This window comes from Capricornis sumatraensis, chromosome 20 (assembly GCF_032405125.1).
Source record: "Capricornis sumatraensis isolate serow.1 chromosome 20, serow.2, whole genome shotgun sequence".
Lineage (NCBI taxonomy): Eukaryota > Metazoa > Chordata > Mammalia > Artiodactyla > Bovidae > Capricornis > Capricornis sumatraensis.
In genome coordinates, this window is record NC_091088.1 from 55,161,457 (window position 1) to 55,178,593 (window position 17,137).

A 17,137-nucleotide genomic window follows, 5' to 3' on the forward strand; every position below is an offset into this window, starting at 1 on the left:
AACCCAATCTCCAACACTATCTTCATTCCCATCCCCAGCCCATCCCTATTTCTGCCTGCATCCACAGCTCTGCCCTCATCCCCAACCCCTTCCCATTTTCAGTCTGTCCCCAGCCCCACCCCTGACTTCAACCTCATTCCAAATTCATGATCACACCCAATACCAACCCCCCATCTCTAGGGTAATGGCCATGATCATGCCCCACCAATCCCCTGTATCTGAAATAATGATTGCTTCTTTTTTCTGAGCCCCTACGATGTGCTAGGCACATGGCTGGAAATTGTATCAACACTGTTCCCTTTCATCCTCACACCGATTCAGTTGGATAGAAGTCATCAATCCTGTCTTAAACTGATGGAAAGGAAGGCTCAGAGATGTGGAGTCACTCATCTAGCATCATACTGAAAACCCAGTAAACAGTACTTTCTGATTCCAGAATTCAGGGACTTAATCACTCCTCTGCCCTGCCTCTTACAGTGCCTGGCGCAGAGTGGGTGTTTATTGGATGTCAGTTTTATGAGGTGAAGAAGAATCAGGGCCAAGTATGATGCTATGCATTCAAAGGGTAAATTGAAATGATAATCAGGATTTACTGAGCTTCTCCTCTATGCCACTATGAGTATTCTCCACTATGAGTATTCTCTCTCATACTCATAGTGTTCTTAGGTGGCAGGCACTGTGACTATCCTTACTGTAACAATGCGGAAACTGAACTCAGAGCAGTTCAATCTATTTTATTAGCATATTGAGTGAGTAAGTGGTTGAGTTAGGATTCAAGCTCAGGCTGCCTTCAAAGCCCGTGTCCTTGACCTCAGACTTCATATACCATTCATATATTTAGTTTATGTATTTTTTGAGCTTCTGCTGTCTGCTGGGCATGGCCCGGACAGTGGTAAAAGACAGGCATAGCACTTGTCCTCATGGAGCTCAAACTTGATAAAGACACAATCACATAAGGCAACATGTAATTAGAAACCGGACTTCCCTCGTGGTTCAGGTGGTAAAGAATTTGCCTGCAATGCGGGAGACCTGGGATCGATCCTCTATAGAAGGGAACTCACTCCAGTATTCTTGCCTGGAGAATACCATGGACAGAGGAGCCTAGTGAGTTGCAAAAAGTCGGATACAACTGAGCTACTAACACACACACAGAGTTCTAAATTGTGATATATTCTAGGAGGAAATGATAAGAGGGCACGAGGAAGAATAACAGGAAGAGATCATGTCTAGACAGAAGGAACAGGAAGGCTTATTTGAGGAAACTTGAGTGGAGCCCTGAAGGATGAGTGGGAGTTTGGCCCATGGAAAACGGAACAGTGTTCCAGACAGTGAGAACAGCAAGTGCAAAGGTCCTGAGGTGGACAGTAGAATGAATGGTGTGTCCAAGAAATCACTGTAGCTAATTTCTCCATGGTGGTGTATATGTGTCAGGCACTATTTAATCCATGAAGTAGATCCTCACGGGGCAGATAAAGAAACTGAGGAACAACACGGACTTCCCTGGTGGTCCAGTGGTTAGGACTCCACCCTTCTGCTGCAGGATGACGGGTTTGACCCCCTGGTCAGGGAACTAAGATCCTGCATGCCGCTTGGTGTGGTCCAAAAAAAAAAAAGACAGAGGAACAGAAAGGTTAGTTATCTTGTCCAAGGTCACACAGCTAGGAAGACTGAGTTCTCCCAAGCTCCACTCAGTATGTTTGATCTCTCTGTCAGAGTGCTCGTCGTCACACTCTCTCACTCTTCTTTACCCCTCAGATGTGAACATGGAGGCTCCTGATGAGAAATCCATCATCACCTATGTGGTCTCTTTCTACCATTATTTCTCCAAGATGAAGGCTCTGGCTGTGGAGGGGAAACGGATTGGAAAGGTACACGGAGCCCAGGAATGGGGTAGGTGGGAGCCTGGGAACCATACAGGGCTGCATCTGGGAGGAGACTGACCCCCCCTCCCTTCCTCTGCGGGGTCAGGTCCTGGACCAGGTGCTGGAGGTGGGGAAGGTCATTGAGCACTACGAGGAGCTGGCGACCGAGCTGCTGGCCTGGATCCACCGCACCGTGGGTCTCATCAGCAACCAGAAGTTTGCCAACTCATTAAGTGGGGTGCAGCAGCAGCTTCAGGCTTTCACGGCCTATTGCACGCTGGAGAAGCCTGTCAAGTGAGGCCTGGCTCAGCACGGAGGGTGGCAGGTGGAGGTGTGGAGGCAAGGCTCCTGAGCTCAGGCCCCTTCAGGTTTCAGGAGAAGGGAAACCTGGAGGTGCTGCTCTTCAGCATCCAGAGCAAGCTGCGGGCCTGCAACCGTCGTCTCTACGTGCCCCGGGAGGGCTGTGGCATCTGGGATATTGACAAGGTGAGGCTGAGGATGTAGGGCAGAAGAAGGGTTGCCCTGTGAGGTTGTATAGGTTGTGCACTGCTCAAGGGAGCTCTTCACATTGCAGATGTCATGCATCTGACATCCATTCTGATGGTTTTTCCAACAGTAAAGGGTCATGAGGAAGCAAGATTTTTTTTCCAGTGTGTGCAAAGGTGCCAAAGTGCTGAGCATGACCTCAGACAGAGAAGCCAAGGCCATTACTGTGGGGCATTATTGGAATCTTATTTATTTATTTGGCTGCCCCAGGTCTTCACTGCAGCATGTGGGATCTTAGTTGTGGCATGTGAACTCAGTTTCGGTATGTGGGATCTAGTTCCCTGACCAGGGATGGAACCAGGGTCCCTGCATTGCGAGCGCAGAGTCTTAGTCTTTGGACTACCAGGGAAGTTCTGAGCTGTTGGAATCTGACTGCCTCTCTAGGCATGGGGACAACTGGAGAAGGCAGAACATGAGCGAGAGGCTGCCCTCCGGGCTGAGCTGATCCGGCAGGAGAAGCTGGAACTGCTGGCCCAGAGGTTTGACCACAAGGTGGCCATGCGGGAGAGCTGGCTGAATGAGAACCAGCGCCTGGTCTCCCAGGTACAGGGCGAAGGGCTTGGCTCCGGGGGAAAGGGAGAAAGGGTGAGGCTGACGGACTTGGGACCAGAAAGGGAGATTTCTCGATTTCCTAAGCAACAGAGAAATGTTGGATTAGTCTTCTAGGTGACAAATGAAGGTGGGATGGGAGAATTGGTTTCCTAAGTGACTGGTCGGGGAGGGATGTGGGCTTGCTCTCTAGGGTAATAGGAGAGTGAGGCTGGTCTCCAGGGTAACTAGAGAGGACAGAATTAGTCTCTTTAGAAATAGGGAGAGTAGTTAATTATCTCTTAAGTGACAAAGGAGGTTGTTATCAGGTGTCCAGTGTAACTCAGAAGAATAGAATTGGTCTCCTAAACAACAGGATAGGGTAGGCCTGGTCCTCAGTCTCTAAGGAAATGGAAGGATGGGGCTTGTTTCCTGGGTAACAAATTTAGGGTTAGAGGTGTAACAGGGAATGGTGAGGCTGGTCTCCAGGGTAACTGGGGGGAATGATAAGACTGGTCTCTAGGGTAACTGGGGATAGTGGGGCTGGTCTCCAGGGTGACAGGGAAGGTTGGAGATGGTCTCCAAAGTAACTTGGGGTGATGAGGTTGATCTCCAGGGTAATGGGGAAGGATGGGACTGGTCTCCAGGGTAACAAGAGCAGGTAGCGGAGTTTCCAGGGTCACACAGGGTCAAGGTAACAGGTTAACTGCTGAGTCATTATGGATGAGCATCTGTGGCCTGCCCTGCCCCAGGACAATTTTGGGTATGAGCTGCCGGCGGTGGAGGCAGCCATGAAGAAGCACGAAGCCATCGAGGCAGACATAGCAGCCTATGAGGAGCGGGTGCAGGGCGTGGCAGAGCTGGCCCAGGCCTTGGCAACTGAAGGTTACTATGATGCCCGCCGGGTGGCAGCCCAGCGTGACAGTGTCCTGCGCCAGTGGGCCCTGCTGACCGGGCTGGTAGGTGCCCGGCGGACACGGCTCGAGCAGAACCTGGCTCTGCAGAAGGTCTTCCAGGAGATGGTGTACATGGTGGACTGGATGGAGGAGATGCAGGTAGGGGCCAGATCGGGCACCAGTGATGGGGGTGGCACACCTGGAGGGGTGGGAGGGGTCCTTATCCTGAAAGAGTTGTCAAAGATGGAGAGGGAAGAGAAGAGAGACAGAAAGAGGTAACGAGAAAGGGAGACAAAAAGAGTGAAAGATACAGAGAGACACAGAGGCAGAGGAAGAATGTATGAGAGACAGAAAAATACCCGGAGAAATAGATAAAAAGACACAGTAGCACAGAGACAATCAGGGACAGACAGAGACAGAGATTAAGTCAGAGGAAGACTGAGACAGTTTCAGAGAAAGAAATCAGAGAAAAAACCGGAGAAGCAGACCCAAAGGTATCACCAGAAATCTATTAAAAGTTGGCTACAGAGGACACACAGGAAGATGGAAGCCGTTTGAGAAAGAGAGAGAGACCTATGGGAGAGAGATAGTTGGATAAAGAGCGAGATGGAGATAAGATGATGGAAGCAGAGAGAGAGAGATACAGACACAAGACATGGAGGGAAAGAGATAGGAATCGAGATGGAGGCAGAGAAATATAAACAAGAAAGGGATGAAGGCAGAGAGAGAGAGACAGAGCCCAGAACTACGGAGACGATGAGAGACGGAGCATCCAGAGAGACAGAGATGGAGAGAGGTGATGACGGAGGCATGGGGTCTGAGACAGAGATCAGAGTTTAGGTGATGCAGTAGAGGAGCGAAGGCTGCTGTGGGTGGTGGGTGCAAGGGGGAGTGGCCTGAGGGCTGATGCCCAAGCTACACTCAGGGCAGCTCTTACTTGCAGGCTCAGCTGCTGTCCCGGGAGTGTGGGCAGCACCTGGTGGAGGCGGAGGACCTGTTGCAGAAGCATGGACTGCTGGAGGGGGACATCGCGGCCCAGAGTGAGCGGGTGGAGGCCCTCAACGCTGCTGCCCTGCGTTTCTCACAGCTGCAGGGTGAGTCTGGGGCTGAGGACTGAGGTGGAGACTTTCAGGGCTTGTGCTAATAGAAGGAGAATGTCAAAAAAAAAAAGAAGAAGCAGCAGAATGTCTCCTGAGATACAGATCAAGAAGTGAGCTCCCTGTCTTTGGAGGTATCCAAACACCAACTAGGATCACACTCCATCAGGGATATCACATGGGAAATTAGTGCCTTGAGTGCGAGGCTGGCCCACATGACTTCTTCCTGCTTTGAGATTCTGCAGTAATAGTTCACGTTTTTTGAACATTTGTTATGTGCTAAGCCTTTCACAGTGGGGTCTCAGTGAATACCATAAAAAGCCTGGGTAAGGCAGTTATTGTCAAGGCCTGTTCAGCATCAAGTGATGGAAACTCAATTTCAATTAAGGAGAACAAGAGAAGATATTGGCTGATGTAACTAAATGTGTAAGAAGGGTTGAGTTTTGCTTCAGGTATGGCTGGATCCAGGGATAGTTCAGTGATGCTTTTAAGACTCCACCTGTCTCCACCTCTAATGTTTATGTTTGTGTCACTATTGGGCAGTCCCTCCCCTTGTGGTGTAAATCTGGGACCATCCACCCCACATTTACATCCCAGCAGCTTCACAGATCCAGCAAGAGACAGGCCCCTTTCTCCCAATATTCTGGCAAAAGGCCCAAGGAAAGCTTTCATTAGCCCATGGTGGGTTCCATTCCCACCACTCAGCCAAGCATTATGGCTCGGGGCTACATACATGATCTAATTGGCCACATCTATGTGACATGCTCACCCAGGGCCAAGAGTGGGGTCAGCTCTCTCCAAAGACACGAACTGAGAAGGGGGCAGGGATGGGATGCCATTAGCAGAAGTAGGGGCATGGATGTCGACAGGCAAAAACTTTGACTCTAGAAAGGTTCTCATTTTCGTGGTGTCAACACCCTCCAGCTAAAGACCACCAGGAGCCCTGCTGTAGTCAAATCAAGCTTGATTTGCATGCATGGGAGTGTAGGGACCATGGGGCATCTTAGTAAGAAGATGTTAAGAGGGGCTTATTGTAGGACGTGGGCTGTGTCCGGTGATTAGGGATGATTTAACGTAGTGTATTTTGCTGCAGGTTGGATGCTGTCAGGAAGTGGGGGTAATTAGATGATTGTGCGTCTTAATCATTTTTAACCAGGTGGTGGGAGGAACATGATTGGCAGGAGTGGTTCACCTTGGCCAGGCGTGGGTAGGCAGGCAGGTGACTGTTTTGTGGTTTGCACAGTGACCTTGTTTTGTGTGCACGCAGACATGATTGTGGAATGGTCTTGTCTTCGTCTCCATCATGATTGCCGGGTGGTCTTTTTTTAAAAATAATTTTATCTATCTATTTTTTGGTTGTATTGGGTCTTTGTTGGTGTGCGGGCTTTTCTTTAGTTGTGGCAAATGGTGGCAACTCTCTCGTTGTGGTGCATGGGCGTCTCATTGCAGTGGCTTCTCTTGTTGCTGAGCGTGGGCTCTAGGGCGCATGGGCTTCATTAGTTGTAGTTTCCTGGCTCTGGAGCACAGGCTCAATAGTTGTGCCCCGTGGGCTTAGCTGTCCTGTGGCATGTGGGATCTTCCCAGAGCAGGGGTCGAACCCATGTCTCCTGGATTGGCAGGTGGATCCTTTACCACTGAGCCACCGGGGAAGCCCTGCTGAGTGGTCTTGTCTGATGTTTTATCTTGTGCAACTGTGTATGAGTGCTGACAGCATCAAGACTGCTTTTCTCTTTCTCATTGATGAGGAAACTGAGGTTCATAGATGCAGAACCGATAAGAGGGTTTGGAGGCTGATCTATCTCACTGCTTTATCTGGAGCTAAGGCCCTTGGGAATCCTGGTGCATTGTTAGAAAATGAAGAGGCACTCCAGCTTTCAGGGGCTACCCAGGTGGTGTAGTGGTTAAGAATCCTCCTGCCACTGCAGGAGATGTGGGTTCGATCCCTGGGCTGGGCAGATCACCTGGAGGAGGAAATGGGAATCCACTCCAATATTCTTGCTTTGAAATTTCCACAGACAGACGAGCCCAGCATGCGCACACACTCCAGCTTGCAGGATGGTTGGGGGAGTTTCTCACTCTCATGGGCTGGGATATGTCCTAAGAGCAAATGTTGAGGTCTCCTTCCAAGCCCCAGTGCAGGTATCTGCATCCTAGCTCAGCCCATCACCAGCCTCACAACCCCAAGAGGCATCATTCATTCGTCATCCTTCACCCTTCATTCTTATGGATGTTTGTCCAGGAGGCTCTCCCTGTCTTTTCCTTGTGAGATCTCAGCTCCCAGTGATAATGCACCAGCAGTACCGTGGAAACAGCAAAGAGGCTAGTATAGGGTGTGTGTTGTCATGGTAATGGGAGACAGCAGTGTGTGTTGTCATGGTGACGGGAGGCAGCTCTGCCTGCGAAGTGGTCCAGAGTTGGCCTCCTGATGTACCACTTCTTAGCTGATCCTGAGCAAGCAGCTTCCCTCCCTGAATATGAGTTTCTTCATCGGCAAGATGGAGCTAAGGAGGATACTGGCCTTATAGGATGGTTGTGAGAACTCAGTGTCATTGGGTCAGAGTAAGCGCTGGATACATGGACGCCACTGATGTTTATTATTCAGTTGGGTGCCTTGGAATTTGGGTCAATTTCAGTGAATGTCCAGCAATGCATAAACCTCACATGCCACCTAGGGCAGTGTCTCTCCCACTGTTTTGACCCAGTAAGAAATACATTTACCTCATGACCCACAGTTCACAGGCACACGTGCAGACACACAGAGACACAAAGCCTTTGGAAAACAACGCTTCCCCGTACTTCTCATATTTTCTATTCATTCTACTCTATTCCATTAAAGAAATGCTGACTGCCACCCATTAAGTTAATCTCACAGTTCTCAAACCAGAGATCCAGGTGTGTGCCTGCATGCTAAGTCACTTCAGTCGTGTCCGACTCTTTACGACCCCATGGACTGTAGCCTGCCAGGCTCCTCTGTCCATGGGGCTCTCTAGGCAAGAATGCTGGAGTGGGTTGCCATGCCCTCTTCCAACAGATCTTCCCAATCCAGGGATTGAAACCACGTCTCCTGGCACTCCTCCATTGCAGGCAGGTTCTTTAAGAGGTCCAGGAGGAAGGTGAAATATTTGAAGATAAAAAGGAGTTTAGGTGATCACTGGGTTAAGAGATAAGATGACAGAGGATGAGAGAGGAGAGTCAAAACATAGGTTAAGAATAGAGAGGTTTCATTTTGTCCATTTCTGAAGGAAAAAGACTGCACTTATACTAACATATAAAGATTCTAGGACTCTCTGATTCTCGGATTCCATCCCTCATTCAGTCAGTAAGTCACCGTTTTCACTAAGCGACTGCCCTGGGCTCCACCATGTGCTGGGCAGTGGTGGGAACATGGTCTGATGGAGATAGCCCTAGGTCTTGTCCTTATGGGGCTCCCACCCCAATGGGAGACACAGAATGTTCGCAACAGCCCAGAGGGGTCAGAGGTGGGATGAGGGAGTCACAGGCAGAGTGGCCCGCGCTGGGATGGGGAAACAAAGAAGCCTGCGAGAGCCTGGTAAGGTGCCTGCTCCAGATTCGAGGTGTTGGGGAAGGCTGCCAGGAGGAGGGGACGCATAATCTGACATCTGGTAAAGTCGGGCCAAGGACTCTAGCCCCCTCTCTTGGGCGGCTCCTGGTCCGTGCCCAACCTGGGATCTCCCCCTTTCCGTGGCCCAGGTTACCAGCCCTGCGATCCGCAGGTCATCTGCAACCGCGTGAACCACGTGCACGGCTGTCTGGCGGAGCTGCGGGAGCAGGCGGCCAGGCGGCGCGCGGAGCTGGAGGCCTCGCGGAGCCTGTGGGCGCTGCTGCAGGAGCTGGAGGAAGCCGAGAGCTGGGCCCGCGACAAGGAGCGCCTCCTGGAGGCGGCGGGCGGCGGCGGCGGCGCGGCGGGCGCGGCGGGCGCGGCGGGCGGCGCACACGACCTGTCCAGCACCGCGCGCCTCCTGGCGCAGCACAAGATCCTGCAGGGCGAGCTGGGCGGGCGGCGGGCGCTGCTGCAGCAGGCCCTGCGGCGGGGCGAGGAGCTGGCCGCGGCCGGTGGCGCCGTGGGTCCGGGCGCCGAGACGGTGCACCTGGCGGGCCTGGCGGAGCGCGCGGCGAGCGCGCGGCGGCGCTGGCAGCGGCTGGAGGAGGCGGCGGCGAGGCGCGAGCGGCGGTTGCAGGAGGCGCGGGCGCTGCACCAGTTCGGCGCGGACCTCGACGGGCTCCTGGACTGGCTTCGCGACGCCTACCGCCTGGCAGCCGCGGGCGACTTCGGCCACGACGAAGCGTCCAGCCGCCGCCTGGCCCGCCAGCACCGCGCACTCACAGGGGAGGTGGAGGCGCATCGCGGGCCCGTGGGCGGCCTGCGGCGCCAGCTGGCGACACTGGGGGGCGCCAGTGGCGCCGGGCCCCTGGTGGTGGCACTGCAGGTGCGCGTGGTGGAGGCCGAGCAGCTGTTCGCCGAGGTGACCGAGGTGGCTGCGCTGCGGCGCCAGTGGCTGCGCGATGCCCTCGCTGTCTACCGCATGTTCGGCGAGGTGCACGCGTGCGAGCTGTGGATTGGGGAGAAGGAGCAGTGGCTGCTGGCCATGCGCGTGCCCGATTCATTGGACGACGTCGAGGTGGTGCAGCACCGGTGAGCGCGCACCGGTGGGACGCCTGGTCCCCTTCGTCCCGCACGCAGTCTCGATTTCCTTGATTCACCAATTTCCCCATATTCACACACTTGGAACCAGTGTGTGTGTGCTTAGTCGCTCAGTAGGGTCTGACTTTTTGCGACCCCATTGTACTGTACAGCCCACCAGGCTCCTCTGTCCATGCGGTTTCCCAGGCAGAAATACTGGGGTGGGGTTGCAATTCCCTTCTCCAGGGGATCTTCCCAGCAAAATGGGAATGATATTTACTGGTCCCAACCTCATGGGCTCCTGGAGAACAGTAAATGTGCAAAGTAATTAGCAAATTCCTGGGTCCAGGGAGCATTCCAGGGGCGTTTACTGCTATTCCTGTGAGACTTATAGTCACTTGGCTATATTAACCTCCAGAGATGGCTCAGCATGATCCCTCCGCTGGGACTCCCATCCCTAGATGGGAAGGATGTTGCCCCTTGCATAGATGTTACCTCCCCAGCTAATAAAACTGCTCTGACCCTTGTCGCTTTCTCTTCCCTCACCTCACTTTACATTTCTTCATAGCAATTACCACCCTGGGACATATTAGATACTGATTTATCTGTTGGCAGACTTAGAGATGGGTCATTAAGTCAGTGGATGGACCCTCTGCACCCCTCTCTCTGAGCATATTCATCCATCCAGTCATTCAGTGGATACTTATTGAGCCCTTGCTCTGTTCCAGGCCTTGGGCTGGGCGTTGCTGGAAACACAGGCCTGGTCCCCTCTGTTACTGTGCCCACAGTTACCCAAGCCACAGCCTTGGACATTGTTTTAAACAAGGGAAGACCATAGCCAGCTTAAAACGGTTCTCTCTGGCTGCCACATAGAGAGTGGGCTGGAGGGGGTGAGAACGGTGGCTGGGAGCCTAGAGAGGCAGCTAGGGTGGGGGCTCAGACAGGAGAGGACAGGACTGGACCAGGGCAGGAACCCAAGAGGACAGGCCGTGGGGGCAGACAGACTTAGGGCTCTGACCTAGGGAATGGCCGGGGTTGTGGGGAGGGGGAGGGGTGGGAGGGGAGCTGTCCCTGGGATGGAGACCCAGAGGAAGAACAAACTAGGGCAGATGTTGAAGCGAGTGTGAGTCACAGCAAAGAGCCCAGACAAAGCACACAGCAGGCTTTAAGGTGGGGGACAGGCTCGAAAGGGATAATGTTGAGGCTGGAGACAGATGTGGGACTGATGGGCTCGGGGGCAGGGGCGGAAGCTGTGGGGGTGGGTGAGATGGACTAGGCAGGATGTGAGGGAAAGCTAAGAGGGCCCAGGGCAGAGCCCTGAGGGCCTAACACTTAAGTGGCAGGTAGAAGAAAAGGAGGCAGCAGAGGAGCCTGAGGAGATGCGGTTGAGAGTTCAGAGGAGAACCGGGAGAAGGCAGTTTCACAGAAGCCAGTGAACAGGTCCCCAGGGTCCAGGCCTCACTGAGCATGTCCATCCTTCTTCCGCAGATTTGAGAGTCTGGACCAGGAGATGAACAGTCTGATGGGCCGTGTCCTGGATGTGAACCACACGGTTCAGGAACTGGTGGAAGGAGGTCACCCCAGCTCAGATGAGGTGCGTTCCTGCCAGGACCACCTCAACAGCAGGTAAGTGAAGCCTGGGGCTAGAAGTCCTCCTGAGTCCCAGGCCAGTTCTTCCTATCATTCTTTTCCTCAGTCACTCAACTATAGAGGTCAAGAATGTGCCCTTTCAGACTCCTGAGATGATAAGGTTGTTGTTGTTGTTCATTCGACCCCCTGGATCACAGCACCCTAGGCTTCCCCATCCTTCACTATCTCCCAGAGTTTGCTCAAACTCATGTCCACTGAGTTGGTGATGCTATCCAACCAGCTCATCCTCTGTTGCCCCCTTCCTCTCCTGCTCTCCATCTTTCCCAGTATCAGAGTCTTTTCCAGTGAGTCAGCTCTTCAAATCAGGTGGCTAAAGTGTTGGAACTTCGGCTTCAGCATGAGTCCTTCTAGTGAATAAGGGCTGCAGGCCACCTAGTAAATTAGCAAAATCTTGAAAAAAAAAAATGATAATGCCCAGTGTTAGCGATGATGTGGTAAATTGAGGATAGAATACATTTCAATGGGCTCTTAATTTACTTGTTCAGAAATGATGTATTGAGAATCCACTAGCTGCCAGGAATTTTTCCAAGCACTTAAAAAAAAAAATCTCCCAATATCCCAATTGCCATAGTAAAGTTTCCAGCATTCAGAACTCTTTAAGAATAGTAACCAATTAAATCTTTCCCATAGAACACTACAAGTAGTTCTTGCAAGGTACGATTCATAGATAAACACACAGATCCAGAGAGGTGAATTCCTTATCCAGGATTACTCAATCTAGTAAGCAGGAGTCAAACCCAGTTCTGCCTGAATCCAGAGCTGAGGCCCTTGACCACATATTGCAGTCTTCCCAGCAACTCTGTGGAGGTGTAAATACCTATATAAGAAAGGAGGAAACAGGAGCTCAGAGAGGTAAAGGTGGCCTAAGGTCCCACGGGAAATTAGGTGGGGATCAAGCCTGAATTTGAAGTTGAATTTGTCTGACTCCAGACTGTGCCCTTAACTGCTGTGCTGTGAGATCCCAATATCCAGTGATTTCCAAGCGTCTGTATCCTCAACAATCCCAGGGCACCAGGGCCTAAAAAGATGATGACAGCTAGTGATTTATGGCCGTTAGTGAGATGATGCGCCAGTGCTTTAGCCACAAGAACTCATTAAACACCCAGTGAAGTGGACATAATTATCTGCCTTTTTTCAAATGAGAAAAGAGAAACGAAAATGATTTGCCCAAGTTCACATGGTGGATCTGGCCAGAGCAGAATTTGAACTTGAGCCCTTCTGATTTCAGAGTCCTAATCTCTGCCCTTGTGCTATGTCCATTCTAGAGGGGACAGAGAGAGAGTTAAGAAATAAACAATAAAAGAACAAGATATTTGGAGAATTGTAAAGATTCATGCTAGGAAACCAAACCAGTCAAACCTAAAGGAAGTCAACCCTGAATATTCATTGGAAGGATTGATACTGAAGCTGAAGCTCCAATGCTTTGGCCACATGATGCAAAGAGCTGACTCATTGGAAAAGACCCTGATGCTGGGAAAGATTGAGGGCAGGAGGAGAAGGGAATGACAGAGGATGAGATGGTTGGCTGGCATCACCGACTCAATGGACATGAGTTTGAGCAAACTCTAGGAGATAGTAAAGGACAGGGAAGCCTAGCATTTTGTGGTCTGGCAGTATCATCACTTGCTTGAGGGCACAGAGCAAATTTAAAAAAAAAAAAAATCTTTTGATGGCGCCTACAGATCTTAGTTCCCTGACCAGGGATCAAACTTGTGCTCACTGCATTGGCAGTGTGGAGTCTTAACTACTGGACCACGAGGGAAGTCCCATAAATTTATTTTAGGATAAAATAAATTTGACTCAGCACCTGGCTTATAGAACATGCTCAACTACTATTTATTGCATCCAACATATTATCTGATGTCATAAGCAGACAGATTTCACATTCTTTGGTTCCAGAACCCTTAGCACGCTTAAAAGCAATTTAAGGACCCCCAAAGAGCTTGATTAATGGGTTATATCTGTCAGTATTTACTATATTAGAAATTAATACTGAGTAATGTAAAATAGTAAGTCGTTAAAATAACAATAATAAGCTTACAATGGTAACATAACTTTTTAAATGAAAAAGTGAGTTTTTCAAAACAAACAAAAAATGTAGCAAGAAAAATGGTGTTGTTTTGCATTAAAAAAAATTATTATTTACTTTGGCTGTGCTGAGTCTTTGTTGCGGTGAGAGCTTCTCTAGTTGCCTATGTGGGATCTTAGTTCCCCTACCAGGGATAGAACCCAGCCCCCAATGCAGGGGGTCTTATCCATTGGAGTCTTATCCATTGGACCAGCAGGAAAGTCCCTGTTTTGCATTTTTGCACATCTCTTTAATGTCTGGTTTAAGAGAAGGCAGCTGAGTACTCAGGTCTGCTTCTGCAATCAGTCTTTTTCCTGTAGCTTCTGGAAATCTCCACAGTACACTCGGCACAGAATGAAAGTGAAAAGGCAAATAGCGTCTTAGCATTTTGATGAAGATAGCTTTGCCCTCGCTCAGGTTACATTTTGAGAACCGCTGTTCTAAGCAAATGTGCCCGGCAGAGTCCATTTTACACAGGCAGAAACTGGGGCTTGGGGAGATAAGGATGACATTCCAAGGTCACACAGTGGCTGGGTTCCACCCAGGGTCATGGGCCCTCCGCACCCAAGGCGGGGCGGGGGTCTCCGTCTTCCTTACGCTGCCCTGCTTCTCCTGGGTAGGTGGAACCGCATCGTGGAGCTGGTGGAACAGCGAAAAGAAGAGGTGAGCGCGGTGCTGCTGGTGGAGAACCATGTGCTGGAGGTGGCGGAGGTGCGCGCCCAGGTGCGCGAGAAGCGGAGGGCTGTGGAGAGCGCGCCCCGGGCGGGCGGCGCCCTGCAGTGGCGCCTTAGCGGCCTGGAGGCGGCTTTGCAAGCGCTAGAGCCGCGCCAGGCGGCCCTCCTGGAGGAGGCGGCCCTGCTGGCTGTGCGCTTCCCGGCTCAGGCTGCGCGGCTGCATCAGGGTGCGGAGGAACTGGGCGCCGAGTGGGGCGCTCTGGCCGGCGCGGCTCAGGCCTGTGGCGAGGCGGTGGCGGCGGCCGGACGCCTGCAGCGCTTTCTGCACGACCTAGACGCCTTCCTGGACTGGCTGGTGCGCGCCCAAGAGACGGCGGGCGGCGGCGAGGGGCCCCTGCCCCGCAGCCTGGAAGAGGCGGACGCCCTGCTGGCGCGCCACGCGGCGCTCAAGGAGGAAGTGGACCAGCGAGAGGAGGACTACGCGCGCATCGTGGCGGCCAGCGAGGCGCTGCTGGCGGGCGACGGCGCGGAGCTGGGCCCGGGCCTGGCACTCGACGAGTGGCTGCCACACCTCGAACTTGGTTGGCACAAGCTGCTCGGCTTGTGGGAGGCGCGCAGGGAGGCGCTGGTCCAGGCGCACGTCTACCAGCTCTTTCTGCGAGACCTACGCCAGGCACGAGCGGTGCTACGCAACCAGGTGCCCGCTTCGGGGGTTGGCACGTGTCGGGGTCTGAGGCCGCAGGGGGTTTCGGGAACAGAAAACTGTATGGAGGAGTGTGTTTGCGGGGACCACTGGGTTCCTGGCGTACCTCATGCTGCGGGGGAGAGGGGGGCGCGGGTATCTAGTATGAATAGCTGGGTTTGTGAATAATCCGGTGTGAACAAGTGTGGGTGTGTGTATAACAGAATTTGAGTATTACGATGGGGAGGAGGGTGTCTTACTCTGTTAGAGGTGACTAAGAGTTTGTGGCCTGTTCTGAGTGAGTAATGCACTTGGACGTTCTTTGGAGTGACTTCCTGGGTTTGTGGGTTATCTGGAGGGAAATAAGAGTATGAGTTTGATTGGTGATGGTTAATGGGGTTTAAAGAAGCTCTTGGGGTGGATAACAGAGGATGAAGGTTAGGGTAGGAAGGTTCAGGTTGAGGGATTCTTGTGGTCAGTAAATGATTGTGGATTATGTGGCTGTGGGGGCCTAAGTTGGCAGACTATCTTCTTGGGAATGGCAGATTGCACAGCGTCACTGCATTTATTATGGTGTGAGGAGTCAAGTGCCATGGTTATCTGGGAACAGCTGATCCAATTCAAGGATCTTTCTGAGATGGGAACCAAGTTTGAAGATTTGGACAAGATAAAAACACCTAGTTTTCAGATTGTCCAAGAGTAGGTACCAGCTTTTAGGAATCATTTTAGAAAACATGGGCTTCCCAGGCAGTGCTACTGGTAAAGAATCTGCCTGCCAATGCAGGAGATGCAAGAGACGAGGGTTCAATCCCTGGGTTGGGAAGATCCTGGAGGAGGAAATGGCAACCCACTCCAGTATTCTTGTTTGGGAAATCCCATGGACAGAGGAACCGGGTGGGCTATAGTCAGTGGGGTCACACAGAGTCAGACAGGACTTAGCAGGAGCATCTGTTGGGAAGCATGACAGCCTGTGCTGGTGTCAAGAGAAAGCTGGCTTAGACGGAGGATGAGCTGGAGGAGCAGACAGCAGGCCCCTAGAATCATGAGGTTCCTAAACACTTCAGTTGAGGTGGCCTTGAGATGCTCATTCTGACCCACCCATGTTACCAGTTAGAAAACTAACACCAGAGAGGAAAGGGACTTCCTTGAAGTCACATGGCGCCTGCTAAGTCTTCATCAATTAATCAAATACTTACTGAGTGCCTACGCTATATCAGGTACTTTTCTGGAGCTGAGCACAGAAGAAACAACACAAAATCCCACCCTCATGTGGCTGGCATTTGTGTGTGTGTGTGTGTGTCTGTGGAGGAGATGGAGGAGATGATAAAAAAAGTAACTGCATATATAATATCATGTCAGATATACGCTATGAAGGGATATCCTAGGTGGCTCAGTGGGAAAGAATCCACCTGCCAAGCAGGAGATTCGGGTTCACTCCCTGGGTTGGGAAGATCCCCTGGAGAAGGGAATGGCAACCCACTCCAGAATGCTTGCCTGGAAAATCCCATGGACAGAGGAGCCTGGTGGGCTACAGTCCATGGGGTTGCAAAGAGTCGGACACAATTTAGGGATTAAAGAACGACAACAAATATGCTATGAAAAACAATAAAGCAGAGTAAAGGGATAGCTGGGGGGGGGGAGGGGGAGGCGTGGAGAGGATGATATTTTTGACAGAAGATCAGAGACCTGAAGAAAGTGAAAGAGCCAGCATGGGGATATCTAGAGGGAACAGCCTGGGACAAGGACCTGACGTGGGGCCACGCCTGGCACGTTCAGTGCTAGAGCCTAGGGAGCAGGGGAGAGCAAAGTGGTGGCTGGGCAGGCCGGGAGCCCCCCCAGGTCCTGGATGGAGCAGGGCCGAGCAGAGCCTCCCCCGTCCCCCGTCCCCAGGAGATGGCACTGTCAGCTCAGGAGCTGCCGGGCACCGTGGAGTCGGCGGAGGAGGCACTGAAACGGCACCGCGATTTCCTCACCACGATGGAGCTGAACCAGCAGAAGATGCAGCTGGCCGTGCAGGCCGCCGACGGCCTGCTGAGACAGGGCAACGCCTACGGGGAGCAGGCCCAGGAGGCTGTGACGCGGCTGCTGGAGAAGTAGGTCCCTCAGACCCCCGGGGCCCAGGGGCTGGGATCCAGCAGAGGAGGGGTGACGAGGCCAGAATTCCCTTTCCTTCCATCACATTGCTGCTTCTCTCTGGTTTTTTGGCCGAGCCATGAGGCTTGTGGGATCTTGGTTCCCTGACCAGGGATCGAACCCATGCTCCCTGCAATGGAAGAGCTGAGTCCTAAGCACTGGACCTCCAGGAAATTCTGTCTCTCTCTGATTTCTACTTAATTCCATATTGCTTTAGATTTGATTTAAATTGACGCTAGTGAAAAGGCAACTTGTGGTTGATAACCCCAAAGCTGGAGAAGTATATATACTGTGAAAAGTTTCTCTCCCAAGCCTGCCCTCAGCCTGGAATTGCAGGACTGGTTGTTACAATGTTAACA

The 17,137-nt window shown here is 52.1% G+C and overlaps 1 protein-coding gene across 1 annotated transcript in view; it reads left to right on the top strand.

Annotated features, from left to right (window-relative positions):
- The window catches only part of SPTBN4 (spectrin beta, non-erythrocytic 4), a 74,831-nt gene that overhangs the window by 16,480 nt on the left and 41,214 nt on the right, over window positions 1-17,137 (top strand). The window contains exons 7-16 of the mRNA XM_068992036.1: window positions 1,756-1,868; window positions 1,969-2,156; window positions 2,231-2,348; window positions 2,793-2,951; window positions 3,689-3,991; window positions 4,776-4,926; window positions 8,641-9,583; window positions 11,060-11,197; window positions 13,910-14,660; window positions 16,536-16,738. Coding sequence (XP_068848137.1) covers window positions 1,756-1,868; window positions 1,969-2,156; window positions 2,231-2,348; window positions 2,793-2,951; window positions 3,689-3,991; window positions 4,776-4,926; window positions 8,641-9,583; window positions 11,060-11,197; window positions 13,910-14,660; window positions 16,536-16,738 — 3,067 coding nt within the window. The remainder of the gene's footprint in view (window positions 1-1,755; window positions 1,869-1,968; window positions 2,157-2,230; window positions 2,349-2,792; window positions 2,952-3,688; window positions 3,992-4,775; window positions 4,927-8,640; window positions 9,584-11,059; window positions 11,198-13,909; window positions 14,661-16,535; window positions 16,739-17,137) is intronic.